This window comes from Lagopus muta, chromosome Z, assembly GCF_023343835.1.
Source record: "Lagopus muta isolate bLagMut1 chromosome Z, bLagMut1 primary, whole genome shotgun sequence".
In the NCBI taxonomy this organism is placed as follows: Eukaryota; Metazoa; Chordata; class Aves; order Galliformes; family Phasianidae; genus Lagopus; species Lagopus muta.
Window position 1 is genome coordinate 65,756,611 of NC_064472.1, and position 27,804 is coordinate 65,784,414.

A 27,804-nucleotide genomic window follows, 5' to 3' on the forward strand; every position below is an offset into this window, starting at 1 on the left:
AAATCCTCATGACCAAATGATTCCTTTTTTTTCTGTGGATAAGTGAGGCTCAACTGTCCATAGACTGCTTCACCCCAGACTACATCCTAATTTTTTGACCAGTGTAGTGAAGTCAGGCTTACTGAGCTTTCCTTCCTCCGTAGTAGAGTCAAACCCAATCTTTAAGCAACGTTGCCCTCAATGTGTGCCTCAGTAAATTCAAAAGTAAAATTGCCTTCCAAATCAGCAATTTAAGCCCAAGAATATTACTTCATCTCAGAATTTTGGAAGATTTCATATAAGCTCATTTTGATTTTTTATACTGAAAGCCAAAGGTCCAGTAAGATGATAAGAAACACAAAGAAAATGCTAATGTGATTTGAACTCAGTGAGGTAAAAATAGCTAGGGAATAATATTTATGGTGGCATAAGATCTCCTCTGCCTTTGATTACATGTAACAACTTAGAACTCTTCCAAGAAAAGACTGACAGATTTAATACTGCTTCCAGAATTGAGTGAAGGATGGGAGGAGGAAACCAGTTTAAACCAATCAAATTTTTTCAGGATTTTCCAGGAACCAAACCTTTGATGAGTTTAAATACAGAAGTCAAGAGTACCTCTTTTCTCTGTGTTGTTTGCCCTACCTATGTCTGGCCCTTGGGTGTTTTCAATCAGATCTTGTCTCTGTTGCATAAAGAAGTCATTGTCTTTACTTGCTTTTGAAACCAACTCTTGGATGAGGAGTAGGATACCTGTTGTTCATTGCCATAGGTTCAGAAGTTTCAGTGCTTTATCTCAGAGAAGGTCATCCAATCTGGAAACTGGGAGTCAGTATGCCACGTTTTTCAGATATCTAGGCTAATTGGTTTTTTCCACTGCTAAATTTGTAAAGCATTATCTGAGAAACAAGGTTATGAGCAGGAAGGAACTGTTAGTTATTTTGAGATTAATTGACCTTCCTTTTAAATTACATTTTCATTTAAAAATAAATGCACTTCTTGCTTGAGGGCTGAATTACTTCATTCATTGTGTAGGGGGTGTAAGAGTAGAGCATCCTTACAAGTCTATTCAGAAGGGAAACATAATTCCTTTGCTTTGGTATAAGTCAGGCAGCACTGAGAAGAGCCAGTACTTCCAAGATCAAATCCTATTACTGTGCTGTAGAAATTCTTTGTTAGCTTTATCAGTTTGCCACTGTGGAAGTGGGCTATGGTAAATCTCGTTTTCGTGACTTAAAGCAACAAAGTCACATTTTTGCTGAATCCTCTTGCAAAAGATTTTGCGCAGTTCTCTTAGAAAAAAATGCTTGCAAATTTGTCTTGGCTGTATGTAGCCTTTGCATCTGGATGTATAGTGATGGAATCTGTGAGCTGGGCACGAATGGAGCAGTGCCAGGACAGAACTGGCAGCTGACTGCCAGAGGATGCCTCAGCCTGCAAGTATCAGTGGAACAGTTCTGTTAGCTTTCTGAAAACTGAAGTGGAGCTGTGATCCCATGTGGGGTTCTCACTGCATTTGCCCAGGGTACGGTCAATGCCCATCACTGATGGGTGCTTTCTCACATTTACTCCTGCTTTATACAGGCTTGATTGTTCCTTAGCTCTCTTCTAGTTGGGGGGGTACGGGGGAAGGGGTGAAGGGGGAAGCCCAAGAAGTCTGGGTGGTCCGATAGCATGCTTATTCAAACACAGCATCCAGCTTGTTTGAAATAAAAAGTGACTGTGTGTGTGGTTATGTGTGCAGTTTTCTGGTGATCTGTGGGGAGGTGAGGTGGGGCAGGTGGTGAGGAGCTGCCTTTGACACCCTCTGTTGGGTCTGGCTCAGCCGTGAGAAGGTGTGTGACTGCAGCCCAAAGGTCCTGAGTTTATTTGAGCATTAAGAATGATGCTTCCAGTCTCCTGATTAACCGGAGAAATTCATTAAACAGCAACAACAAAAATAAATAAAAATGAGTGCTTAGCATCTTTCTTTTTGAAGGTTACCACGACTTTGTGTTCAACTCTTTCTCCATCCACCTGATCAGTGATCACTCTTACCTTTGCCTGCATTTATGTTATAGTAATTCCCTGTGTAATTTGTTATGGAAGTGCCTTTTTCTTTTTTTCTTTTTCTTTTTCTCTTTCTTTCTTTCTTTCTTTGTTTTTTTTTTTTTTTTTTTTCTTCTTTCTTTTTTCTTTTTTCCATCTAGTGCCATATTCAGCATTACCTGAAGAGGTGGAAAGTAAGCAGAAACTTTCCTTTAAGGCCCTCCTGTTGGTTTGACAGATTGTATATGTAACCAAATCTCTTATTCCCTGTCTGTCAGTTTTCCCTCTGCTTTCTGTGGATTTATCAACCAGTTACTGAGGAAAATATTTCCAAACTGATAGGAAAATGTGTTATGAAACTGCAAAAATGTAGCAACATTTCCATGGGAGGCTGTGTGACTGGAACACCTCTTTCAGGGCTTTCATTCTGTTGAGGGAATTAAGTAGGTTTCGTTAGCCTGAAGTGACAGCGCCTTTGGAAACCTGAGTGTGAAATCTTTCTTTTATCACCCTGTCTTACAAGTGTCCATATAGACTTCCTCCTTATCAGTATTTGCAAGTTCTCCAGTGTCTGGTATCAGGGCACTGGAGCAGCTAGGGGTACACATGCAGCGGGGAGGATGGAGCTTTGGGGCATAATGGTAGGAGTGGAAGGGAATTGTTTCATGGGAGAGAACTGCACTCAGGAGGGAGGAGAACTCACCCCTGTTCTTTTGAGGGAACTCTTATGGTGGGGATGATGTTAAATCACACCTGGAGGGGTTTTTCTTGTCTTAATTGCCTGCACGCTTGCCAGAAGGCTTTCAGAAACTCATGTTCCAGTTTTGTAGATTGTTTTGGAGCCGGCACAATACAGAAACAGTCTTGTTAGCACAGCACTCTTCAGTGCTGAACAGTGTTTTGGGGATCTGTGCCTGGCCTGTTATTTGTCCAGTATACAAGGTATAATAGTTAGGGTAAGCTGTGCTAATCATATGATTCATTGTGTAGGTGGTTCAATTTGGTGGATTCTCTGCTTATATGGCAAATCCATGAGGTGGCCAGGTGAGATGGTGGTGGAAATGGGACATTGTTCTGCTTTTCATGTGGAGCATTAGCTGAGTTCTAAGATCTCTAAGGTCTTGAATTCTAAGGGAAACGCGATGCAAGGGAGTGTAAACCATCTGATAGGCGTGGGCACTCTCCAGCATTTCTGTTGCCAGTGGGAGCTTACCAAACTGAGGAATCTTGGTTTTCTTTCCCCTTTCTCAGGCCATACCCACATTACAGTGTTGTACATACTTTGTGTCACACTATGGTGTAGATTCTTTGTATCTAGTGTCCCTCAATGAACAATTAGTTCCTTTTTGATACATTTTCACACTGTGGAGAAACAGATGGGAATAATGAATACCGAAAGATTGGTTTTAATTTCAGTGTCCCCACATTTTCCTGTAAATACTTGTGCTTGTTCTAACTTGGATTTCAAGCTGCTTTCATTCCAGCGAGGGAAGACTAACAAGCACAAGAGATGTGTGTTGGCAGCCACTTATACATCAGTACACAGGAGTGAAAGCAAACCTCTGTGTTCCCTGGGTAATTGTTGCTGACCTCTGTTAGAATTCTTAATGGTTTAAACTGGCACCAGCTCCTGGTTCTCTGCTCTGGAACTTCCTCTTTCAAATGTTTACATGCAGGTATCTTGGCAGTTACCACAGTGATGACATATGCCATTTTCAGGGCTAGCGTGAATGACCTCAGAAACATGCCTGGGTATTCTAGAGAGACAGTGTATGAGGCGTGTCAGCACCCTGATGCCAAATGAACATCAAGACTATTTTGCTTTTTGTCTAACCTAATTAAAGATCTTAAAAGATGTGTTAATAAGCCACTGGTATGTACTGTGCAGAGACCTGCACCTTGTTGCTTCCCTGTAACTTGAGCTTGACTAAGTGTGTAAGTGGAAGAAATAATTGGTTGTGATGGCTGCAGCTGTAAATCGTATGTGTTTGGAAAGTGAAGGATATATTTGGCATTCCCACAAAGTCTGTGACTAACTTAACTCTGCCTTTGATTGTCAAATCACAGAACCAAAGAATGGCCAGGGTTGAAAGGGACCTCAAGGACCATGAATCTCCAACCCCCCTGCCACAGGCAGAGCCACCAGCCTCCCTATTTATTATTAGACCAGGCTGCCCAGGGCCCCATCCAACCTGGTCTTGAACACCTCCAGGACGGGGCATCCACAACCTCTCTGGGCAGCTGTTCCAGCACCTCACCACTCTCATAGTAGAGAACTTCCCCCGACATCCAACCTAAATCTCCTCTCCCTCAACTTAAAACCATTTCCCCTTGTCCTACAGTTATCAACCCTTTCAAAGAGTTGATTCCCCTTCTGTTTGTAGGCTCCCTTTAGGCACTGCAATGAGGTCACCCTGCAGCCTTCTTTTCTCCAGGCTGAACAAGCCCAGCTCCCTCAGCCTGTCTTTGTAGGGGAGGTGCTCCAGTCCCCTGATCAACTTTGTGGCTCTCCTCTGGACCCTCTCAAGCAGTCCTCTGTCTTTTTTGTACTGGGGGCTCCAGACCTGGACACAGTACTGCAGATGGGACCTCACAAGAGCAGAGTAAGAGAGACAATCACCTCCCTGTTCCTGCTGGCCACCCCTGTGCTGATGGAATCAAAGTTCAGTCAAATGGTGTTTGTTCCCAAGATGTTAACTTGCTGAAAAAGCCACTGCATATCAGTTGGCGATATCTGTGGAATCAGCATGTTGTTAAATAAAATAATTAAATACCAATTATAACACAGGCATAGCAATATTAAGATGTGGCTATCTCACCTTCCTAAAGATACAGCTTGTTGCTACTCTGTGCCACTGTTATCATTAATTAGAAATAAAAATCTAATAATGAGAATGTTTGCTCTCTGATGAAGCAAAATGCGGAGATCTCATCCCTGTTTGTTGCTGCTGTTACAAAGACTGGTGTTGTAGCAAAATCCTCAGTAGTCACTGTTAAATAAACGTATTACTGATCGGAATTTTGCTCTGCAGATTAGCAGTTCTTTGCTGCCGATATTTGCTCTTTCAAGCACCAGGATAGCCTAAAATGGATCCAGATTGTGATGTATGGCTGCTCTTGTGAAACTGCAGCTGCGAATCTAAAAGAGGATGTAGCCATGCAGAATCGCTCTTTTAGATGGTCATTAGCACCGCATAAGTACAAGCCACTTTTTCAGATAGCATTTAATCTTCACGGTTCTTCTACTAGTATTTGATGGCAATGTCATTTGCCAAGCACTGAATAACAATGAATGTTTTATTGAAGTACAGTATTCTGAACCAGTGCTTTTTAAGCTGTTTAAGTGCTTAATTTTCATTTGACTGTTCCTTTTCATGCAAATGTGAGCGTAGCAGAGAAAACTTGCACGTTGCCCTCTGTTGTGCTATTGCGGTGGGCTAAGCCTGTGGGCTAGGCTTGTGAGCAGGAGAAGGAAACAGCTTAATTTTTCCCATTTATCCAATGCTTCAGTTCTGTTCTTCATTCTCCATCTTACTTAGAGCATAGAACCACAGAATTGCAGGGATTAGAAGGGACCTCTGGGGATCATTGAGTCCAACTCCCAAATGAGCAAATGACTGCAAAAAAAAAAAAAAAAAAAATCCAATCCAAATCAAAACAACAACAACAACAATCAAACTAACCAAACAAAAAACACAGATAACTTTCTGTGTGATACTGCGATATTGTGGAGAAAGTGATCCAGCCTCTCTTCCTTACACCCAAACAGATGAAAAACCAGATTCCAGAATTCTTTTACTTAAAAGGAAAGAGGAATTAAGTCTCCATTTTTCAATGCTTGGTTCTTTCACTTTTCTTGCAAGGATCTCAAAGCAAAGTAGTCACTAGGAGTTCATCTCTGAAACATGGGTTTTAATATAGTTAACAACTACAATTACAAACGGTGAGTCTATGATTCTAAGAACCGTGGTAAGATTTTTCACTACTCTCAAACCTACTTCTGTTATTAGGAGGGAATCTGAGGGGAAGCCATGCACCCACCCGGTGTGCTTTGCTTTTTTGAACACCTGGCCTGTTGTTTCAATTTGCGAGCTATCCTGAAAATCTGACATCAGTTCTGCATTTTAAGATATAATTAAACGTAGCATACAGGCTGCTGATAAAGTTCATAATACCAAAGCCATCCCCATTTTAATGACAGTGAGACTGGAAAGACCGTGCTGTTACTGAAAATGGCCAATGCATTTTCTTATGGAATAGCTCAATCAGAAATAGCTTTTAGAGCCTAAGTTCACAATGAAAGAAATACAACTGTTATTTCTAGGTTTTAGAGCCATGGAGTATGAGTGCTACTCCAGAAGTAATGCCTCCTATTTTATGATGTTGGCTCACAACATCAGCAAGAGACAGATCTTAGTGATATGACCATAGAGGCTGAACCTTCCCGCCAGTATTCCATTCCGTGTTGTTGCAGTGATTGATGGCAGCAGAGGGGCACTCTGACAGAATGAGGTCTGACTTGGAAATGTGGCTGAACTAAAGGTGTGTAATTGAATTCTGAATGTGGAAAACATGGTTTTCATTGACATTCATCGATGCTTGCTGAACATTTATAGAGGCCAAATGGGCACAGTGAGATGGTATACTACAGCAGTGACAGCAGTAACTGTGATCACCTCTGCTGGTGATCTCAGATTTGTATGGGCGAGGCATGAAGGCTCTTGTTCATTGCTACAGATAATGGTGATGACTATGTTGAAAAACAGCGCTTTGTAGCTGAGAATTTGTTCTACCAGTTGGTGTTATTGTACTGTTTGTATCTTGCAGTTGCAGTTACCACAGAAATAAATAGCAGGTGTTACTTTAGAGTGGGCTCTGTGACATGGAAATCAGTCACGCCATAAACACTGGCTGCATTAATTCTTAAATTATCTTCAGACCGTTTGACATGATTTGAAATGTGAGTTAACATTCAGATTTTTGGACTCAGAACAGCAAATATTATACCTGTTTTAACAGCAGCAACCAAATACTGTGCAGAATATAATCGTCCTGATGCTAATTTTCAGTAGCATGCATGGCGATTCCCTTTCAATTATGAACAGTAATGACAGCAAGTGGTCAGCTTGCAGTGAACACAGAACCTAACTGAGTTTAGGTTAGCTTAAATTATCTTGTGTAAGAGTGAAGATTTTCTTTATAAGGCAAGCCACAATTGAAGAAATTTGTGTTGACATGAGATTTTTTTTTCTTTATGTGTCTGAAGTTCTTCACTTACAGTCAAAGATCCTCCAGCTCCATCTCTGTCTTACATGTCTGCTTACATTTTCTCTAGAGTTATTTTTGGTGTGCTTATTCTTTCTCTATTCTCAAACATAAATGTCTTGAGGTACCTTGCATTAGCTTTATTTCTGCTTGGCCATTAGTCATAGGCAGTTAGTTTCATTAATCTTTCAATATTCCTGCTGCCACCTGCCTTTTTAAACAGCTCCCAGCTTTTCTGTCGGTCTCCTTACAGTCCTGACAGGCTGCTGTAAGGACTCCTTGGAGCCTTCTTTTCTCCAAGCTGAAGAGTCCCAGCTCTCTCAGCCTGTCCCCAAGGGGAGGTGCTCCAGCCCTCTGGATATTGAAAAGCTAATTTTGTGCAACCGTATTCATGTCTATGTTTGGCATCAGTTTGTATTCATTTAAGTTTGAAAACAATATTATACAACGCTAATATTAGAGAATTCATTTCCTTTTTCAGCCAGCTGAACAAAAAACACGGCCTCTTAATAAATCTAAATTATTTTCACTCAGAAAATGTATATTTTTTTCTTTTATCAGCTATTCTGTGATTGAATCACTTACATACTTAATGATGTGCTTATGAAGGTTAGCAATTAGGTTCAGAAGACTTCTCTCTGAAAAATGTTTTCCCAGGTTAGCTATTAACCAGCAAGCTTAAAATCATGAAATCATCTCCATTTTAATAACCTCCATAAAATGACAGAGATCAAGCACAGGAGAATATACTGAAATCAATAACTTCAAGTTTTTGAAGGTAGCTTCTCACAGCACAGGTCCTTTTTGGACATGTGAAAGACATACGTCCTTTTTGAACATGTATCTGATAAGATACTCTCTTTGAAAATGTACTCTCAAACCATGTCTAGAATGAAAAAAATGTAGATATATACTTCTAAAATCCTGACAGCTGTTATGCTATGAACGTTAGATTTTTAAAGATCTGATGTGCATACAGCAGGCTATACTTCCAGGCATTGCTTTCACTGCAGGAACAGGAAAGCAAACACAAGTTAGCACAGTAGTACTGTACACAATGTGGAGTTGTGGAGAACTGGTATGAGCTCACACCCAGCACATCTCTACCAGCAGCTGCCATCTCCATGGCTGTGTCAGCAGAACAGTTGCGTTGGACAACTGTCCTCTCCAGTGCAAACTATTACATATAGAGCATAGTTCCATTGCTTCAGAAATCAGCCTCACACTGAGCTGTCGTGTCCCACATGCCCATGGTTGCTGGGTAGCTTCACAGAATCATAGAATCACAGAATCATAGGGGTTGGAAGGGACCTCCAGAGATCATCAAGACCAACCCCCAAAAGTGTGGTGGCATGCCAGGATGAGATCCACCAAAATAGAGACAAATCAAGTGGGGTTTTTTGGCCAGATCCAAGCTGTGCTCACCAGAGCAAGTAGACTGATGTCTCTGTGTTTTGTTCTTTGCTGAGGGACTGCTCTGCAGTACGAATACAGTACGAATACAGTACTTAACAAGCTTCCTGCCTGTGTGATTATGAACCAGTGACTGCCAGTTTGCCATCCTCCAGCAGGATATGCCACTGCCCAGGCAAGAGCAGCTGATGGGGACAAATGTCTGGAAGAACAGAGCAAAGAGGAAATTAAAAAGTGTCTGATCTGTCAGAAAGTATGTATTCTGGTGTAATTCTCACATGGCAGACTGTGTGAAAGTAGATCCATCCTAGAAGGTTCCAGCTTCTTATCCATTTGCTCAGAGGCTAATTGCTGAGATAGCTGATGTTAAGGTAAGGTAGCTCTGGAAAGTCTCATAAAGCAAATTCCCTCATCCCTAGCATAACTTCTAGTCAGCCATCTCACAAGGAAGTCATGGGGAAAGGCACAATTGTGTGATGTTTTCCTACATCTTTGAAGACTGGGAATGCACTTAAAGATGAGTTTATAGTATATTTGTACTTCTAGTATTCTATAAGATTTTGTTAGTTGTTAGTGAAACAGAGTAAATGGATGCCTGCAAACCTGGCAAATGTATTTATAATAGCATTATAATATATAATGCAATATATAATAGCAAATTATAAACAAGTCTGGTTTTGGGGGAGAGAAAAGCCATCAAACTCTTCTGTGCATGGGTGTTCCTTTCCAAATATCTGAATAATGACTGAGGTTGTATAATTGATATATTTGGGAGAGGAATGCATAGAGTTGTCGCTTTTATCGATCAAATACAGCTTTTGCACCTTTTACAACCTCCTGTATGTTAATGAAAAACATTTTCTGAGAAATTGGCTGCTTTGCACTTTGTAGCTGATGCCAGCATTTTTTTTCATGTACCAGTGCAAGGCAAAGTGAAGGGAAAAATGCCTTGTTTTAGTGCGTGAATTACTCTGACAAGCTTTCACATTGCCCCTCCTCTTATTAATATTCTTTTTGATCTGAGCTTGTAAAACAGAGGATTGGCTGTTAATCTCTGGGATCTCAAGGGCTTTTGGCAGTGGCCCATAATTGATGTGTTCACATGGCTGTTGTCTGACTACTAATGATTAGACAGCAGTGTTATCTCCCAGCTAAATCTGTGTGGCTTATAAATCATGCTCGATAAAATGCAGTTCCATTTCTTCATACAATCGGTACATTTCTGTGTACTTTGACAGAATTGCCAGAGGCATTTCATGATTCCACGACAGCTCATATTAGGTTTATTTTTTTATTTCAGTTGGACAAAATGTTTGAATTTCTATAAAGTGCACAGAAATGTTTCTTTTTGTTAAGAGCCCATCGTGCTGTGAATGTAACATAAAGGATGTGTACAATTTGGGCTGATCAGAGAACAGAAGGTGCAGGTGACTGGAACATGACATTTGAAATGTGGAATACTTGAGCTAGTGCTTTCTTTTGCTTTGTTTGAACAGAAAGGGAGCTTCATTTGTGACAGGTGTTGATCACTTTGTTAGACTTTAAAACAGTCTATGAGACAGTGTATGAAAGGAGAAAGTTAAAGGTTAGACAGATGTACTGAAGCACAAGGTGTTTCAACAATGGTGTCTGGGATTTTCTGAAGGAAATCATGTCCTTTCTTTGTCCCCTTTCTTTCTCAGCAGGAGAAGAATGGTAAACCCTTACTGAAACTGCAAACTTTTTTCTTGCTTTTTTCATGCCTAATGAGGGTCCCTAGGTACTGAGGTAAAACCAGTAAGGAAAAAAATCTTTGAGGGAGGGACATAAGGAGAGAGATCTCTGGTTACCTGCTTCTAAGCTACAGAAAGAGCAAGATTTGACTGTCTGTTTTGGGGCCTGAAACCATATGATTTGATGCTGATTGTATTGACTTTCATGAAAGAAAATTAAAAGAACACTAAATTTAGGTTTCTTGTCTCTGCTCAGACTGAATTGCTTCAAAACTGAAGCAAATAGATAAGATTTAGAGGTGTTTTCAGTACTGACTCCTGTTATTGTATTTTTCTTTGTTGTAGCTTAACTGTGGTTTAACCCAGCAGATGGCCAAACACAACGCAGTTGTCCACCATGATTCAGAAAAACAAAATCAACAAAGTAGAATTCATGGGTTGCGATGTAACTAAGATAGAGAAAATGAAAAAGATAATAGTTGTGACTATATATGTATATGTGTATATATGTATATATGCGTGTGTGTATATGTATATAACCAGTGATGCACAAGCAGTTGTTCACCACACACTTAGCAATGCACAGCTAGGACCCGAGTGCCTGGCAGATAGTGAGATGAACTCCCATCCCCCTTCAAAACTCTCTTTGCACATGGTGTTATATAGTATGGGCTATCCCTTTGGCTAATTCAGCTGTCCTGATTTTGTCTCTTCCCAGCTCCTTGCTCCCTCCCAACCCCTTGCTGTCTGAGAAAATTTTAATGGCCTTGGCTCAGTAGAACACTGCTTAACAACAGCTAGAAACATTGGTGTGTTATGAACATTGTTTTTCTTCAAGCATAGCATCATACTAGACATTTGGAAGAAAAACAGTTTTGTCTCAGCTAAAAGTAAGAGAGTATTCACCCCTTATTCTATTCCATTTACATCATGCTCAGGTCCCACAATTTCTACACATCCTAACTAATTACTCTCACCTATCTTGATTTTTTGGTATATGTACTCACACATATTATTCTTACAGTCTATGATACATCCATGTAAACTGTCCACAGTGTTTGTTTAGTTTATAACTTTAAGCTCCATCTGTCATAACAGTTCTTCAGTGCAGGACGGATGATTTACAGTGTTGGGTTGCTACATACTGAAGCTAGTAATTCTTCCTTAACCTGGATGGTTCTTGCTGTAATACTGTTAACAAGACATATAACAGCCATAACGATGACATGCAGTGTTATGTAGCAATTTTAACATAATACAATTCAAATTATTGTCTGTTCTCACTTAGCATCAAATCACTTCAAGGTGCGCAGCAGATATCCCCATCCTTCTGCCCTATCCACCACGTGAGTCCTTGAGCAAAAGCAATCCCACAAATAGGTTTGCCTTTGCCCAAGGCAGGAATAACACAGACTGTCTTTCCCAGCATGTTCTTTATGTAATCCACCAGGACTATAGCCCCTTCTGTGGTATGTAGGTGGTTTGATTGGGCAAGACCAGGTTGATTGGCAGCCCTCAATCCCTGAGGGTTGACTAACCAGGTGGCTTTTGCTAAATCTGTGTCCCAGTGTTTTAATGTCCCAGCACCCATTGCTCTCAGTATAGTCTTAAACCGTCCATTGTATCTTTCAGTCTTTGCAGAGGCTGGTGCATGATAGAGGATGTGATATACCCAATCAGTGCCCAGATGGTTATGAGATTGTTCTGGAAATGAATTCTGTTGGCTGACTCTGTTCCTTCTGGAGTGCCACATCACCACACGACTTGCTTTTCAAGACCTAGGATGGTATTTTGGGTGTTGGCATTGGGCACTGGATATGTTTCCAAGTTATTGCTTGCACCAGTGAAAACACATGGCATTTACCATGTGGGAGTGTGATGTAATTCACCTGCCAGCTTCTCCATGTTTCTGTTTTAGCCATCGTCCTCCACACCAAAGAGATTCTATCTGCTTGGCTTGCTTAATTACAGCACATTTCAGATTCATGGATAACTCTTGCAATAGCATTCATGGTCAAATCTACCCCTTGATTCCAAGTCCATCTATAGGTTGCATCTCTTCCTTTTTGGCTGGAAGTGTCATGGGCTCACCAAGCTAGAAATAGTTCACCCTTCTGTTGCCCGTTCAGATCTTCCCGAGCCACTTCACTCCTAGCAGCCCGATACATCTGTTGGTTGTATTGATCTTCTTCAGTGGCACAACTCTTGGGTACATGAGCAGCTACCTGACGTACCTTTACAATCGTGTTCTCTAACCAGGCAGCAGTATATTTCCGCAGTGCAACAGTCCATATGGGTTTGCTTCTGCACTGCTAGTTCTGCTTCCGTGGTTGTAACCACCCCCACAGGGGATTTGCCATCATCCAGGAGTCAGGGTAGAGACAGAACACCAGCCACCTCTCATTCAGAAATGCCTAAAGCCAGCTGGATGGCTTTCACTTCTGTAAATTGGCTCAATTCACCCTTTCCTGTAGGACGGCAAACTGCAGCCTTCCACCTCTAATGCTATCCCACGATGTGACAGGGCCCATCAATGAACAGGGTGTATTTCTTCTCATTTTCTGTCAGTTTGGAGCCTCTTCAGCATGTCTCTTCTCCTCTTATGATTAATTCTGAAGTCCTTTCCTTCAAGCCAGGACCTGATCAGTTCTAAGATTCCTGGATGTATTTGACCTCCACTGTGTGATTTGCATAACCCACTTACTCCACATAGCATCAGATGCATGATGTGTGGAGGGGAGCACAGGCAATCAGGGTGCCAAAAGGTGCTGTGCTTCAGTACCAACCACTTCCAAAGCAGCTCAGACCCCTTCATATACTGCCAATGTCTCGTTTTCAGTAGGAATATAAAGTGCCGCAGATCCTCCATATCCAAAACCCTAGGGGTCAACCTCAACTCTCCCCTGGGCATTTCTGCCAGAGACTTCAAGTGGGGCCATTCTTCCCAGCTGCAGAGGAGAACATGTTGATTATGTCTTGTCCTGCCCAGACTGGCCCAAGACCTACTGCACGAACTGTCTCCTGTTTAGTTTGTTCAAAGGTTTGTTGTTGCTCAGGACCCCATGTGAAGTCATTTTTCTTCTGAGTCACTTGATAGTTCACAGATAGTAATCCAGAATATGTGTCCTCCAGAAACCCACAACACCTAAGAAGTCTTGTCTTTTTGCTAATTGGTAGAGACACAGCAGTTATTTTATTGATCACATCCATTGGGATCTGAAGATGTCCATATTGCCACTTTGTTCTTAAGAATTGGATCTCATGTTCTGGGCCCTTGACCTTACTTTGCTTTATGGCAAAACAGGCTTTTAGAAAGATTTGAATTGTTTTCTTCACTTTCTTAAAAAATTCTTCTGCTGTGTTGCCCCACATGATTATATCATTAATGTATTGCAGTGTTCAGTAGCATTCCCCTGTTTCAGGGCAGCCTGGATCAGCCCGTGACAAATGGTAGGGCTGTGTTTTCACCTCCGGGGTGGTCAGTTCCAGATATACTGGATGCCCTTCCAAGTAAAAGCAAACTGGGGCCTACACTCTGCTGCTAGAGGGATTAGCGATATCACTAGTGCCATACCACTTGGCTACCTTGGACTCAGTTCATATTCAAGCTCTATTGTGTCTGACACAGCAGCTCTAGTGGTATTTAATTCAGGCCAAAGTAGTCCATTATTAGTATTCACTCTCCACTGGACTTTCGGACTGGCCATATGGGATTATTGAAGAATAAGCAAGTTTTGCTGATGATTCCTTGGTTCTCCAGTTGACAAATCAGCTGATGAATGGGAATTAGGCAGTCCTGGTTGGTGTTGTATTGTCACCTGTGTACAACTGTAGTAGATTAGCACCTACTGTTCTACCCTTAGCAACCCCACAGCAGGATTCCACGAGAGTCCAGGCAAGGTTGACAGCTGCTTGACATCCTCCATCTCCAAACATATCTTCAGCTATACTGAAAGCCCATCCTTTTGGGTCCTTGAAGTACCCTCTCCTGGGATAATCAATAACAGTTGCCTGCAGGTGTAAGAGCAATCACAGGGCTGTATCTCTGGGCATGGTGCACCTTCCCCTGCAGGAATTTTCTTATTTTTCTCATCCAAATATGTGGAACAGTCTCCGGACCCATAGCATGGGTTGGAGCAAGCACAGGACTTGTTTCAGGAATTGGATCTGCTACAAGGTTGATCACCGCAGGTGGAGGGTCCCTTGCGTTGCCTTCGGGTTCAGACATATTCTCTTCCCCTAGAGGATGCTGGATAGCATTGAACAGAGCTCAGCAGGTATAGGCCAGGCCCCAGCACGCTGCAGTGATTTGTGCCTCTTTTAGGACAGCCAAGGTGACAGCGGACCTCTTCCAAAGGTCTAGTTTTTCAGTTTTTCAGTTTTTTAATTCTGCAGTGGCTCACAGGTGAAGATCCAAACCTCTGGGGATGCCCATTGCTCTAGACCCCTCCCTGCCACCCATAACTATCCCACCTCTGGGCAAATCTCTGGGTAATATCTTTAAATAATTGTTTAATATTAAACGTAACCTGAAACATACTCGTAGAAATAGGAGCACACTGGTTTTGAACATCCTGAGGATATTCAAAATTCTCAAGAGCTGTTTTATCTTATCTAGAGAAAGAAGGAAAAGTGAAAGAGAAAGGGAGGCTGGAAAATGCCCTTCCCTCTATCTCCTCCATAGCTGGGCTCCCCAAGGAGACAAAACAAAGAATATAAAGACTAATGGCATCCACAGCATGGTTTCCGAAGCCGAGAGATGATTGCAGTGCCAAATTCACACACCACTTTAGTTTCTTCACTGCCAATTTTATGATAATATAAGCCAAGGCCACTCGGTATAGCAAAATAAAAACTGCAATCCAGACCCCAGGGATAACAAACAACACAGCAGGGAAAAAATAGACAGCAAGCAAGATGCTATACAATGTAGTTCAATAAGAAGACTCGAAGAGTTTCATAAATAGTGAAAAAAAATGGCATATAGTGACTAGCAATTATCAAACTACCACAACACCCTGTGTTAACATGCTCAGGTCAGATCTGCTGTTATCTCAACCCTTCAGGCTCCATGTTGGCTGCCAAAAGTGGCTGCTGTTGTTTAACCTGGCAGGCGACTGAGCACCACGCAGTTGTTCACTCACCACCTCTTCCCCAGTGGGAGGGGAGAGGATCTGAAAAAAAAAAAACAACCCAAAGTGGAACTCATAAAACCATTTTCTAAGACAAAGCAAACGAAAAGGATAATCATAGAATCATACAATAGCTTGGGTTGGAAGGGACCTCAAGGATCATGAATCTCCAACCCCCTGCCACATGCAGGGCCACCAACCTCCCCATTTAATACCAGCCCAGGCTGCCCAGGACCCCATCCAATCTGGCCTTGAACACCTCCAGGATGGGCATCCACAACCTCTCTGGGCAGCTGTTCCAGCACCTCACCACTCTCACAGTAAGGAACTTCCCCCCGACATCAAACCTAAATCTTCTCTCCTTCAATTTAAAATTATTTCTGTTTCATAATAATAATTATGATTATACATATATATGTGAAAATATATATAACCAGTGATGCACAGCAATTGTTCACTAGCCGTCGATCAATGCCCAGCTAGCCCCAGAGCAACTGGAACACAGTAAGATGAACTCCCAGCCCCTTCACAACTCTCCTTCTGGATGGTGTTGTTTGGTATACAATATCCCTTGGGCTGGTTTATGTTAGCTCTCCTGATTCTCTTCTTTCCCAGCTCCTTGGGGCCCCCCAGCCACTTGCTATCTGAGAAAACTTTAATGGCTTTGGCTGTGCAGAATTGCTTAGCAACAGCTAGAAACACTGGTGTGAACCAGAGTGAAGCATCGTACCAGACACTCTGAAGAAAAACAGTTCTATCTCAGTTGAAACACAGTCTTCATGCTGTAAATTTAATCCTTTAGCTTCATTCATAAGGATTTTTGCACACATTTTGTTCAGCATAGAAATAGAAAAGGAAACATTCTGAATGAAATAAGTATTAGCAGTTTCCTCCTCACAAGACTTATTCCCTCTTAAAAATCTTCACATTAGATCTATTTGAAATGCTGATTACCTCTCTTGCTGGTAAAACAAATACAGCAAATTCTGCTATTAGTTCCACTTCAGTGAAGCTATTCTGGATTTACACCCAAGTAAAGGTATGCACCAGTAGAGGGGAAAAAAACTGACTGATTTGATTCCCTGTTCAGTGGAAATACCAGTGCGAAAACAGAGGCAAGGAGATCATTTTCAACTTAGTTTCTTTAGTGAAATGCTGAATAATTATGAACGTGTATGCCTCATTTTTAAGAATACTAAGATATTAATCTGGTTCTTTAAATAGAGCTAGGGGATGGTGTTAGACTCTAGTGTTTAAATACTGTATGAACAAGAAAGTGAAACTTGCCAAAACAGAATCCAACATTCTGTGGAAAAGCCCAAGTTGGAGACCTCAGGCAGTATTATAGGAAGATCCACCTTTTACACCTAGGAAGCTCAAGGGCTAGCTAAATTGGAAGTTTTCATGTCAGTAGATACTGTTAAATGATGATCCATGAAATGAAATGATGAATTTTCAGACCAGGTGTATTTTCTTTAAAAAAAATAAACTAATAATAATTGTATTGAGGGATCAACAGCCTGAATAATGTACAGACTTCAGAGTCTCAAAGTAGAGTAGTCAACAAATGGATGGATGAGACAAAACTGACATTGCACACTGACATTCAGAAAGCCAAAGAGGTGCAAAGAAGCCTGACTAAAAGATAACCTGGCTTTCCTCGGAGTCATAGTTTACTGTGAATTATACTGATATAGGCTGACAAATCAATACAGATCCCTGAAAAGTGAAAAAATCACAAATCTATATTCTTTATATTCCTATATACACTCCGGAGTGGCTGCAAAGTCAGCTATTCCACCTGACTGTAGTCATATCATTGACTAACTTAAGGTGTCTTTTGGTACTGGATGACTACTGCTGCAGAGTAATAGAGCAAGATATTTTTGGACACAGAAAATGAAAACTTGAAAAGAAATGCAACAATTAAATGTATTTCTATAAACAAACACTTCAGGATTAGAACCATGAAAAGTAAAACAGAAATAGTCTTTGAAATGAAAACCATCACTATCATAGTTACCTCTTCCATGGTTTCACAAAATTAAATCAAATGATATCTAATCCTCTACCTGGAAATTTCTGTGCCTTCATTTTTTTTGTACTTGATCAAATGACAATATTTGATACTGGAGATCTGCATGCACATTCGGTCTAAATCAGTTTAGAGAAATTCCTTTCTTGATGCAGTGTGTATGCTTGCAGATGGGGTAGGGATCTTGAGAGAGTTTTGGTGTTTGCTTGTTCTGTGTTAAAGCTTGTCAAAGCAGTTGTACCGTAACTGAAGAAAAGGGTGAGAACGCAAACTGCACTGCTGAACAGGAGAAATGAAGTTTCACTGGAGAAAGGTGCTCTAGAGTCTCACTAAATATGATTTTCTTGGGCTGAAAGAAGAGAAATGTCTGCATTAGAGCTTTGCAGGTGGTGATTTGGAAATCTTTCCAGGCCTCTGCCAAACTTTTGAACTGACATTCAGTTTTTCACAGATGAAGCCTTTGGCAGAAGGATATTGCTGGCAGTTGTCAAATGTTAATCCTTCCCACAGTAAAACGGGTGAATGGTTGTGGAAAATCTCAAGGGTCTGGGATAGAATAGAAGATAGAAGGACAAACAAGTTTCCTTGCCTGGCATTCAGCGCCATTGTCTCTGCATCAGACTCTGCTGAGAGATTTCAGATTTTCCCATGTTGATTTTCTTCCAAAGTAGTTTCATTTGTTTTGTTGGAATGTGTGATGGTGTGAATGAGATTAGAACAAGATTTTCTGGAGTTGTTGCTCTAGAACAGCAAGATAGGGCAGATGTATCTTATATAAAAACAAGGAAATCTCTTTTTTATCCTAAGATGTAGAAGAAAATTAAGGCTTCCATACAGGGCTAATTTCCTCTATTTTTTGCTTTTCCCCTTAGTCATATGAACCAGTAGTTACTAACGTTGAAGAGCTTGTCAGTGTCAGTTTCAAAGTTGGAGGTTTCTCCTTTGTTAAGGAATTATTTAATTTTGCTGAGGTTTTGGTTTTTTATGTATATCCCATGATAGGACTGAGATCTTCTTCCCATATGGTTTCTACTAGAGCAGCTACTGGCGATGCTCACAGTAAAATTTGCACAATTTAAATGACAAAGGGTCATGCTAAGCCTTAAACCTGCTGCTCTGCCTTTCTCCAGCCTTTGTATTGGTAGATGGATTAAGTGGCTTTTGTTATGTGTGTTTCAAAATCATGTGGTGGGTGACACTGGAGTAGTGTATGACCTCACATGGTCTTAGGCTAGTATGCTATTCTTCACTGAGATACATCTTCAAAGATACATGGTCATTAATGAGGTGGATCTACACATACTTCAGTGTCTACTAATGTTATTGCACATGTTAGAATTTCGCATCATGTGGCCTTTCTGCATGGCATCTATTTTCTAGCTTGCATTTCAGGACTGATGGCAGAAATATTTCACACATTGGACATTCACCCTCTGAAAGTTTTCACAGTAGAAATGAATGACATACATAGATACAGAATGCATTATTTTGAGTAATACTGTGAATTTGTTTCTGATCAGATCAGTACTATGGCAATTAGAACCATGGATGTTCTTTGGGTTTTGCTCTTCTTTCATTCAGGTGGGTTTCCCAAGGGAATTCATGAAAGAATGCATTCCAAAAGGTCTTAAGTTCTTCCATCCTCGCTGGAATCAGAATATAGGTGTTGGCAATTGTATGATACTGTGTGTTCTTCCTCCCAGTGTGCTGAACTTAGCACTGCCCACTGAAATCCTTCCTGCTTGTCAGGAAATTATGTGTAAAGGACAGAAAATATCCATTTGTAAGCAGGATTTTAGAAACTCGCACTGCATCTGAAAGACCAGTTTTGATGAGCAGAATTTAATTTCAGCATGTGAAGTGCAAGAATAACTGAAGACAAACCCAATTTGTTATAAAGTCTGCCTGTTTCTAGTTAGAATGACATTTCCTCTCATCCATATTCTCTCCCACACACAGGCTAAAGTCATGCAACCACCAGAAGATTTTTTCATCATGTTCAGATAGGGGAGCACTCCATGGAGCGCTCACTACAGTGCCTGGCAGACATGCTTCATTCTCGATGAGCTTTCTACTACCGAGAGCCATAGCTCTCTGATGCAATCAAACACTTGGCAGTGGAAAACTGCCATGAATAACACTCCAGCTTTGTAGCCTTTGTTACTAATCAGCTCTCAAAAGCTCTTGGAATTGGGTGAATGAAGAAAATACTGCTTGAATATTTTAGTTTTTTTTCTGGAGCCTTTTGATTACATGTATAAAGAGAGCATCTTTGTAAATAACCCTTTTTTTTTTTTTTAATTATTATTATTTCTTACATTGGGTCATGTGGTAAACAGAGCCTCCTGCTCTGTATGCACCAACACCTGGGAATAATCATTCAGAAATAACAGTAAGAAACTGCAGTGTCTGCTTTTGACATTAACTTTCCTCAGTTTGACAGTCTGCCACCACCAGATGTTAGTCTGATGTGCCTGTTTTCCAGTGGAGACTGTGGCCTTCCTGCCTCCCTCTGCCTGTGATAGGTTACATCAGTGCCCTTTTGGAGAACTCATGGAAACTGTTACGTCATTACAGTGATCACTGAGAACCATACTTTGCTGTGCCTGACTGCAAAATGTGGTGGGATGATTTTAAAACATGGCAGGCCGAGCATCGTGTGAGCTCTGTATTTCTTGTAAGGTCAAGGTACTGTGCTGCTCTCTGGAGCTTCAGAGTCAGGCTGCCCAAGGAGGCTGTGGATGCCCCATCCCTGGAGGCATTCAAGGCCAGGCTGAATGTGGCTCTGGGCAGCCTGGTGTGATGGTTGGCGACCCTGCATATGGCAGGGGGTTGAAACCAGATGATCATTGTGGTCCTTTTCAACCCAGCCATTCTATGATTCTGTGATTCTTTGATTCTATGAATTACTAAAGGCTTGGTTCTGGCCACAGCAGAGCAGCAGCCCCTTCTGCTACAGATGCCGTGTTTTGGCTTCATCCTCTAGGACTCTGTTTCCTGGAAAATACGAGCATTTCTTAGCAGGTCTGTGTTAATCAGAGCAGAGCACAAATATTTGTGACAGGTTGCTCGGTAGGGTACACTGCCAGATCCATGCCTTCTTCTTAGTTGTACCTCACTGTTTGTAATATGTTGGAGAGAGAAAGAAACACCCGTCGTTGTACTCTGCATTCATTTAAAACTTTTGCTAGTCTAGTAATGATAACAAACGTTTTTTTTCCTCTGGCTTTGTGATGAGCGTGTTTTATGGAGGAATGATGTTGCACATATACGGGGAGGTTTTTCACAGCTTTCTGAAACACCGCGTAAACTATCAAGCAGGCCACTCGATTGCAATCTTTGATTTTATAAAGGCTGTCCAAAGCTTCATTCTACAGCAGCAGGCCGCATTTATCTGCCAGTTGCTGGTTGGGTTCTCCTCCAGCTTGCACAGGGCAGGCATGTCCAGCCCATGGGCCAGCACAGCTCACAGCCCAGCCTGGCCCCCTCAGCACCAACTCAGCATCAGTGCATGGTGAAGCCCATCTGGGCTGAAGGTGGGGCTCAGGAAAGCACAGTGCAGAGCAGCTGAAGTGATGGCAGACCAGTTTATGATTTTGATACATTGGCTAAAAACATCCCCATGATCAGCAAAAGATATGCAGCCGTGCTTTCCTGTGTGATAAGGGAATTTGAGAACAGGTTTCAAGATTGCTGGAAAAAGGAACGATTTGGTGGTTTATTTCTCATTCCATTTTCAGTCAGCATAAATACATTATTTGTGAATTTTCAAATGGAATAAATTGAGTTGCAGTCAAAAGGTGATGGTGCCTCTTTACTGGACTTCTGTGAGCCCTCTCTTATTGGAGAGAAAAGCCTTTGCTTCATAGTTACATCATTTTTTGGCTGTAGGTACATTTGTGAGCAACTGTTTTGAAGGATAAACTACAGAAAGAGTAGGATTTCATCAGAAATCTCTGACGAACACTTTGGGAAATCACAAAGAGCGGCTACTACCACCACTGAACCAGACTGATGCATTAGTTTCACAGCAACCAGGTCACATTTCCCAACAGCGTTATGGCTTGGGTCCCTCTATTTTTTTTATGTTTTAATTAAAAAACATTAAAATTTAAGCTTTGTTACTTTATATGCATTAATTATATATTTTCTGAGGGCTTCTCCAAAAATAATGCCTATTTTATGATAGTGGCGCACAACGTCAGAGGCAGATGTTGGTGGGATCGCAGTAGAGGTTGAACCTTCCCAACAGTATTTCATTCCATGTTGTTGCCGTATGACAGATGGCAGCAGAGGGGCAGTCTGACAGAATGGCATCTGACAGAAGTGCAGGTGAAGCGAAGGTGCGGAATTTAATTCCTGTATGCAGGAAAAACTTGCACCTATGGATGGTCATCAGCTCTGAATGTTTATAGAGACCAAAGAGTGGTTGCAGCACAGTGAGGCAGTGGGTGGTGTGTTTCAGCTGTCACAGCAGTGACAGTGTGTCATCTCTGCTCGTACAGATTAGTACGAGCACAGCGTTCATCACTGAAGAAAATGAATAGCTAATGGTGGTGACCGTGTGAAAAAATAGTGCTTTGTAGCAGAGAATTTGCTCAGTGTTATTGTGCTGTTTGTATCAGTTGTAGTTTACATGGAAATAAATGGGAAGCATTAATTCTGGATTGGCTCTAAGTCCCTCCTGTCTTCTCCTTGGTTTTAGCATAATCAAGATTAGAACCCAGGCTTGTTATACAAAGATCAGACAAAATGTTTCTGTTTAATATTTAGCACACCCAGGGCCTGTGCACGTGATGTCGGTTGTCTGTATGAGTGAAACTTGAAGCACAATAATTAATTGTTGCAATGGCCATTCGATTTTCATTTCATTTGCTCGTTATGAACAATGGCCCCGTGATTTAGTGATCAGATCCAGGATACAAAGAATATGTGGTGGAGGAATAACACTCCTTAGTCCTTTCTTCTCCTTATGTTCCATTTGCTTGCTTGGCTTTAACTATGATCTATGTTAAGATACACTTGAATGAAACAGAAATGATAACGTGCAAGGAGTCATTGTGTCTTTCCTCTTGAACCTTCCTAGAGATGTCCAAAATTAAAAGCAACATAGACTTAAAGATACTTGAAACTCATTTTGTAAGTAGCTAGACAACACCCATCTTCTGAACTGCTGGATTGAGGAAAGATTTTCCTCAGTTTTTCTGATTTCTGATTTCTGTGATCCAGATGGCCAAGTAAACATGAATTTTAGATGGTTCAGATTTGAGTGGGCACAATGATAACTTTGTTTGACTATCTTTTATGTGTCAAAAGACCTTATCACTGCAGTGAAACACCAAAAACTCTCAAGCCAAATCTTTATGCAGAAGCTCTGCTACTGGTTATATTGGAAGTCGTATGAGAAGGATAACTTTGAAGTGTTTAAATACAGGCTGTATCTGAGTTGTCTCTGTAAAGACCGTTTGTTGGGCAAACTGTACTGTTGCATGTTTTGGAAGCCCTTAGGAAACACATAGTTTGGACAGATTCATCTGTTATTTCAAGTAGAAAGATGTAAATGTTATCTGTAACCTGTAAGGTGGGTGACCTCAATGCATTTAAGAACGTAAGAATTCTAATACATTCAAGATTGGGTGGCAAGAGATTATACTTGATGGCATGTGGCTATTAGAATTGTTCCAAGTATGAATTTCTCTATGATGCACATGAAAAAAAAAAGTCATTTGTCTTTGTACTGTTTTTATTAATGTTTTAATTTAAATAGAAAATGAAGTTGCCCATTTACCAAATAAATTTCCATCTCCAAATCAGTCTCTGTCAGCATTAAGAGAAAAGATTGGCCTTAATCCCTTTTTCTTTATAAAAAGAAAGAAATTAATTTGTCTTTATAAAAACAAATTAAAAAAACACGAACAACAAAAACAAACATCCACTGTTATTTCATGCTAGCAGTCTATAGCAATAGGGAATAGACTTGTAGAAACTTAGCAATTTGCCTTGTTTAGCATGATGGATATTTTTATACATAATTCTTTGTGTGCAGCATTTGGACTGATGTCAACAAAATTGAACTCAAAACTGAAATTGCCCATAGTACACCAAATCCCTGCACACACAAATGTAGTGTATGCAAACTGGGTTTTCTTTTGTTTGTTTTTAGCTTTTTTATTATTATTATTAAATATCACAGCACTGTTATAGTAAGTTTGTCTGTTGTTTTCAGGTTGATCCCCTGTTTACAGTGCCTGCACCTCCACCTCCAATTTCCAGCAGTATCACACCTCAGATTCTGCCTTCCTACTTTTCTCCATCTTCATCCAATATTGCAGCACCAGTTGAGCAGCTTTTGGTACGGACTCGTTCAGTGGGTGTAAATACTTACGAAGTTGGAGTAGTAACAGAACCCGAATGCCTTGGACCCTGTGAGCCTGGGACCAGCGTGAACTTGGAAGGAATTGTGTGGCATGAAACTGAAGAAGGTAAATTGTTTTTTCCATTGGGCTTGTCTATTAGATATGTTAACGAGGAGACTCTGCCTGACTTACTAGTCTGTGGGAGCATAATGTACAGTGGCAATCATAGTTGTTAGCTAAGCCAGTGGGTTTTTTCTTATAAAAACAAATGGCAGATTTTTTATTACTTAAGCAATCATATTTTCCAAATGACCCACCATGTAACCCCAATTAACAACAGAATTGTTTCCCACTGCTTTGTTGAGAAAAGTATATGAAGAAAAAGCTAACAGAGTAGCATAAGTATGCTGTTTAAATGTGTATGAAGAGAGGAATGTTCGTGAGAGGCATGGGTTTATGAATGGCTTGAATTAACGCTTAAAAAGCTGGGAATGTTGGAACTGAGATACTCAAAAAACAGCACCATTATATAATGATAGAAGCCCCAGAGACCCCTCAGAAATTCTAATTGTTGCTTGTGATAACTTTGCAATTTGGTTGTTTGAAACATGCTACACGGGGGAAATGTTCTAAGAGAGATGTTCCATATGGTGAAGAAGTGCCCTCTAAACCAGACCAATTTCTGTAACACCCTCTGACAGCATTCAGCCAAGCAGGAGAGCTGGAGAGCTCTGGCAAATAATAAATGTGATTGTTTGTGGTTTAGAACAAAGTAGAAAGAAGATTATACTTTTATATGCAGATTTTTCCATCTTGGTTTCAAAAGCTCGTTATTAAAAAGGCAGTTTTCTATAGTTAATGCTAAAAATACTGTGTGTATACCCTAACCTACTGCAATTTTTGTTTTAATAGTAGTGGATTTCTCTAGTTGTAGCTGCCTGATAGTCTTCCTATGACTGTTCTTTGTTTTTGAGGATCATTTAATTCTTAGTGGTCTACCATCCTCAACTGTGAGAACAAGATTATTTACAAAAGGATAAAATGAAAGAGTGCAGCAGTGCATTGCTTCATGATAAATCCTGACATCCTGCAGACATATGCATAATGGCATTTGGTCCTTTGCAGTGATATATAAGACCTCACCCAAGTGCTCTACACCGTCCTCTCAAAAATCAATAGAGAGAGTCAGATTTACTCGCTTTTGTATGCTTTCATCCATCCATCTTTCTCTCTGCGTATGTCTACAGCAGATTCATAAGGTGCATTGATCCTTTTAGATTGTTTTTAAAGCACAATATAAATTCAGTTTTAAAATATCCCTGCAGAGATGACTGCCTGTAGCCACTCCAATTTTCCTCAACTTTCCTGTATCAACTGGACTTGAAATGTGTGGGTGTTAACTGTGGCAACATGAAAGAGCGGTAGCTGTTAATAGTGTTATTCTTGCTGAATAAACTAAACTTCTGACCCCCACTGAATTTAAGAAGTCTGTCTCGTTAGAGCTTTGGCACCAGGAGCATTAAAAAAAAACAACTGCATTCTTGTCACGATGACATTCCATTTACCAGTTTCTCAGCACTCCACTGGTTTAAAAGCTCTTGGTATTTAGTAGAAATTAAGTCCCTTAACCTTTTCCCGGTTTGTCTGAAACAATTTCTGAAAGAACTCAAAATTAGATGATGGCATGTTTGAACATAATGGTTTTGAATCTGCCAGTTTTCATGGCTTAACAAATACTGTTTTGCAACTCTGCTGCTGTGAGTGAGTATAGTAGTACATGCAGCGGGATTTAAAGCTGTCCTAGAAATGTAGCTGCTAGCATGCAGATTCAGAGGCTAAATGCAATGGATGCAGTATTGTGTTGTATGTTTTGTACTGCTGTTTTTCATGTCATACTGTTTCAGACTCCGCTTAAATGAAGAAAGTATCGTAACTTGTATTCTGTTTTTCCCCAAACCAGTGTTCACAATCAAGCCTCTATTATGAAAAAACGAGTTCCTAATGATCAATTTTGCATTTTAAATTGAGTTTTGCTGTTCAGAGCACACATATGTATATATTTAGATGTTTTCAGATTTTTTTGACACATTCATGAAAGCAGCTATGTAGCAGCTTGCCTGAAACAATTTCTGCCAGATTTCAGAAAACAGGGTGCAGATGGGTCTTCTATTTATCTTCAGCAGAAGGATGGATGATTATGAGATACTCATTTTCTCCAGTTATGATTCTGACTTTAATTAGTCCAGAACATGACCTTTGCTAAAACTAGTGTAAATCCAGAATATGCTGAACTCATTGTAACTGGTGAGATCTAAAACCATCTCGATGTTCATAATTCCCAACTGAAATATACATTTATTTTGTGATATCCATATGTTTCTTTTACATTCACTTCATTCACTGCTTTCCAAAGCCTACTAAAAACACACATGCAAACTGACATCTCTATCCATAAAATGGATGGCTTTTTTAAGGTAGAAGAATCCTAAGAAGCTAAGGTATGAAGATTTCTGACCTTGCTTTGAATTTTGAGATATTTGAATTATTTTGTATGTGTTTTAGCCACTCTGTAAGGTGAGTTGTAAGCTGATTAGAACAGGTTTTTAGGATATCTGCGTATCCTATGGCATATCAGAACAGTGACCTAAATGTGGTGCTGAGCAGCCTTCATATGCTGCAGGAGGAGCTAGCAATCAGAATGCAAGTGCAGAAGGGATGTGGTGATTACAGTTATTAAAAAAAGAGTGAAGTGAGACAGGTGAAATCCAGTGGTAGCTGTTAAACTCATTAATTCCAATACATGCTTTCTAGAGAGGAAGGACTCAAGAATGCATGTTTTGAAGGTTTTCAGAGTCTGCAGTAACCAGTTTTTTATTAGGGATGCTAAAGAAGTTCCACTGCATTTCTTCTTCACAGCCATAGGAATAGTGATGTTTGCTTTCATTACTCATGTTTTTAAGGTAATCACTACAAAGTGGGAGAAAAAGCTGCACTGGATTTCACACAAAATCACAACTGATCAAAGAGAGTGTTGTTAACTACAGCCTTTTTTTCATTTATTCCACAGCAATGGATTCAGTTGATTTGGTGAGCAGATTTAATGAATCGGACTCTTTTTCCTTGAGTCTTTCAATCCTAAGATATGTGTAGGGAAGCTGGCATCTGAAATCTGTCACATTTTATTTATTACAAGGCATTGTAACTAATCGTAGCTATGGTTTGCAAGTAAAATTTACTGAGAATGCCTGTTATTATTTCAGCTTTTCTCAGTTGCATTACTCAGTTGTGCAGTGTGTAATTTCTCCATAAGTATTCTGTCTGCATTTTTCTCTGCTTAATACTCTTGTTTAGATATGTCTTGGGAATGTATCCAAAGTACTATAAATACCTAAATTAAAAAAAAAAAAAAAAAAAAAAAAAAGAAGAAGATATTTTAAAGGAATTAGTTGATGTTACCCTGTAGTAGTGAAAAATGGTCATAGGCAGGACCAGTCTGAAAGCTGGCAGCTTAATGTGGACGTCTGATACCAGAAACAACCAATAATAGCAGAGATCTGTCATAAAAAGCAACTTGGTAGTGTTATTGGAGTATATTTTTTAGGGTTTTTTTTTCTTTCTTTTTTTTTTCCACTGATATTCTGGGAAGCAGTTGTCTGTATTTCTGTACTGAGAAATAAGGTTTATCTAGAATTGGGTACATGCTAAATGGGATAATCATCTTCTGGGAAAACAGTTTTGAAGAGAGTAGTAATTGTTTCTAACTACCTGGAGGAAATAAAAATGACCCAGAAAAAAGGAAAACCACCAACCAGCTTCTAACAAACTGTGGCCCTGGGTCATGTTCTGTTTTTGGTTCAGCATCTAGTAATAGAATCTGCCCATAG

At 40.4% G+C, this 27,804-nt stretch overlaps 1 protein-coding gene across 7 annotated transcripts in view; it reads left to right on the plus strand.

The window, feature by feature from the left end:
- Positions 1-27,804, plus strand: part of ZNF608 (zinc finger protein 608) — a 101,414-nt gene that overhangs the window by 18,874 nt on the left and 54,736 nt on the right. For all 7 annotated transcript variants that reach the window (XM_048930608.1, XM_048930609.1, XM_048930607.1 and 4 more), the window contains one exon: positions 23,791-24,046. In XM_048930608.1, coding sequence (XP_048786565.1) covers positions 23,791-24,046 — 256 coding nt within the window. The remainder of the gene's footprint in view (positions 1-23,790; positions 24,047-27,804) is intronic.